The sequence below is a fragment of the Cryptosporidium hominis genome, assembly GCF_000006425.1.
Source record: "Cryptosporidium hominis TU502 chromosome 3 CHRO013040, whole genome shotgun sequence".
NCBI classification, from domain to species: domain Eukaryota; phylum Apicomplexa; class Conoidasida; order Eucoccidiorida; family Cryptosporidiidae; genus Cryptosporidium; species Cryptosporidium hominis.
The window spans coordinates 1-1322 of NW_666509.1; the positions used below are offsets into that span (position 1 = coordinate 1).

Consider the following 1322-nt stretch of genomic DNA (forward strand, 5'->3'; position numbering starts at 1 on the left):
TGTAGTATTGATTTACAAAAACCATAAATACTACAAATATACCAATATTTAGTAAATATCAAAGATTCAAACACAAACCGTATATGAAGATTTAAAATCCTGAAATAAACTACTCAATAACAAGTTAAAAACGATAAATAAGTGAATAGAAGAAATATGGGAACAAAATTAGTAAGTAATATTAAGAATTTCATTATATCTGGAAGAAATCAGAATGGTATTAAAGGGTTGGTTAAAGGTTCTTATCCTAATGGATATAGGAATTTTGGTCCAGATCTAGATAGGATGATGCTACCACTAAACAAGAAATATGTAGACGAGAGTAAATTAGTGGATAGTATTAATGAAGAAATAATAGTATTGGAGGTTGTAGTACAAGTGGAGGAGGAAAGGATAATTATTACCTCTCAGTATTGAAATGTCTGGTGGAATTTATACAATGGGATATTAAAAAGGAAAGAGAGAATTACGCAAAGTATGGTATGTTTTTATTTTTAAAATTATTGGAAGGTTATAAGGATCATTGGGGTTGATTCTATAAGACTTACAGCGTTTATTAGGAGTCAGTCAGAGGCGTGGCTTTCAAAGGACAGTGGCGCATTACAGTATTACGGAAAGTGGATAATATTAGGAAATATGAAGAGAAGTTTGGAAAAGAATAGCCATTTGTACTATTATAGAGTTCGAAGGTTTGAGTAATGATGGTACCCATATAGTTTCTACAAATCCTAATATTGGACAAAAGTATCCAGGATTATCTGCCAATTCTTTACCTATTAAAATGTGTACATTAAGCAATAAGTTGGTTGAAATGTTATGTAAATGCGTTATCAATATAAATAATAAGCTGGAAAGTAAGAATGGAAAAGAAAAAGACAAATTAAAAGGATGCAAAAATAGTATAATTACTGGAGAACAAAGTTTAAAAGCAAATGAGGTCAGTAATAAGGATTTGATAGAAGTTACATTAATACTCGAGATTATATTGCTTGGATTCTTAATGGAAGGTGAAACATTTGAGGAGAAATCTGGTGCTTTAATTTCTGAATTTGTGATACCATCTTTAGCATCTATAATAGATTCAAAGCTTATATTAAGTTATTGTCTATCTTTTCACAATGTAAAATATTATTTAAATGAAAATGGTCCAGGAAGGTCATTATATAATACGATGGAAATATTCAGAGAAGATAGTAATTTATTCTTTCAAGGAGATAAAGCAACTATAAATGAATTGATTGAGAGTTTATATATGAGATTTTTATATTTAATTGAGACTTTAAGTATAATTTTTTTAAAAGAATTTCAAGAAGAAAAAGCAA

General features: G+C 28.5%; 1 protein-coding gene across 1 annotated transcript; it reads left to right on the forward strand.

The window, feature by feature from the left end:
• The first annotated feature begins 156 nt into the window (after positions 1-156).
• Chro.30040 (hypothetical protein) lies at positions 157-417 on the forward strand. Its single annotated transcript, XM_659882.1, has 1 exon — positions 157-417. The coding sequence occupies one exon, from the start codon at positions 157-159 to the stop codon at positions 415-417; it is 261 nt and encodes an 86-aa protein (XP_664974.1).
• The last annotated feature ends 905 nt before the right edge of the window (positions 418-1322 follow it).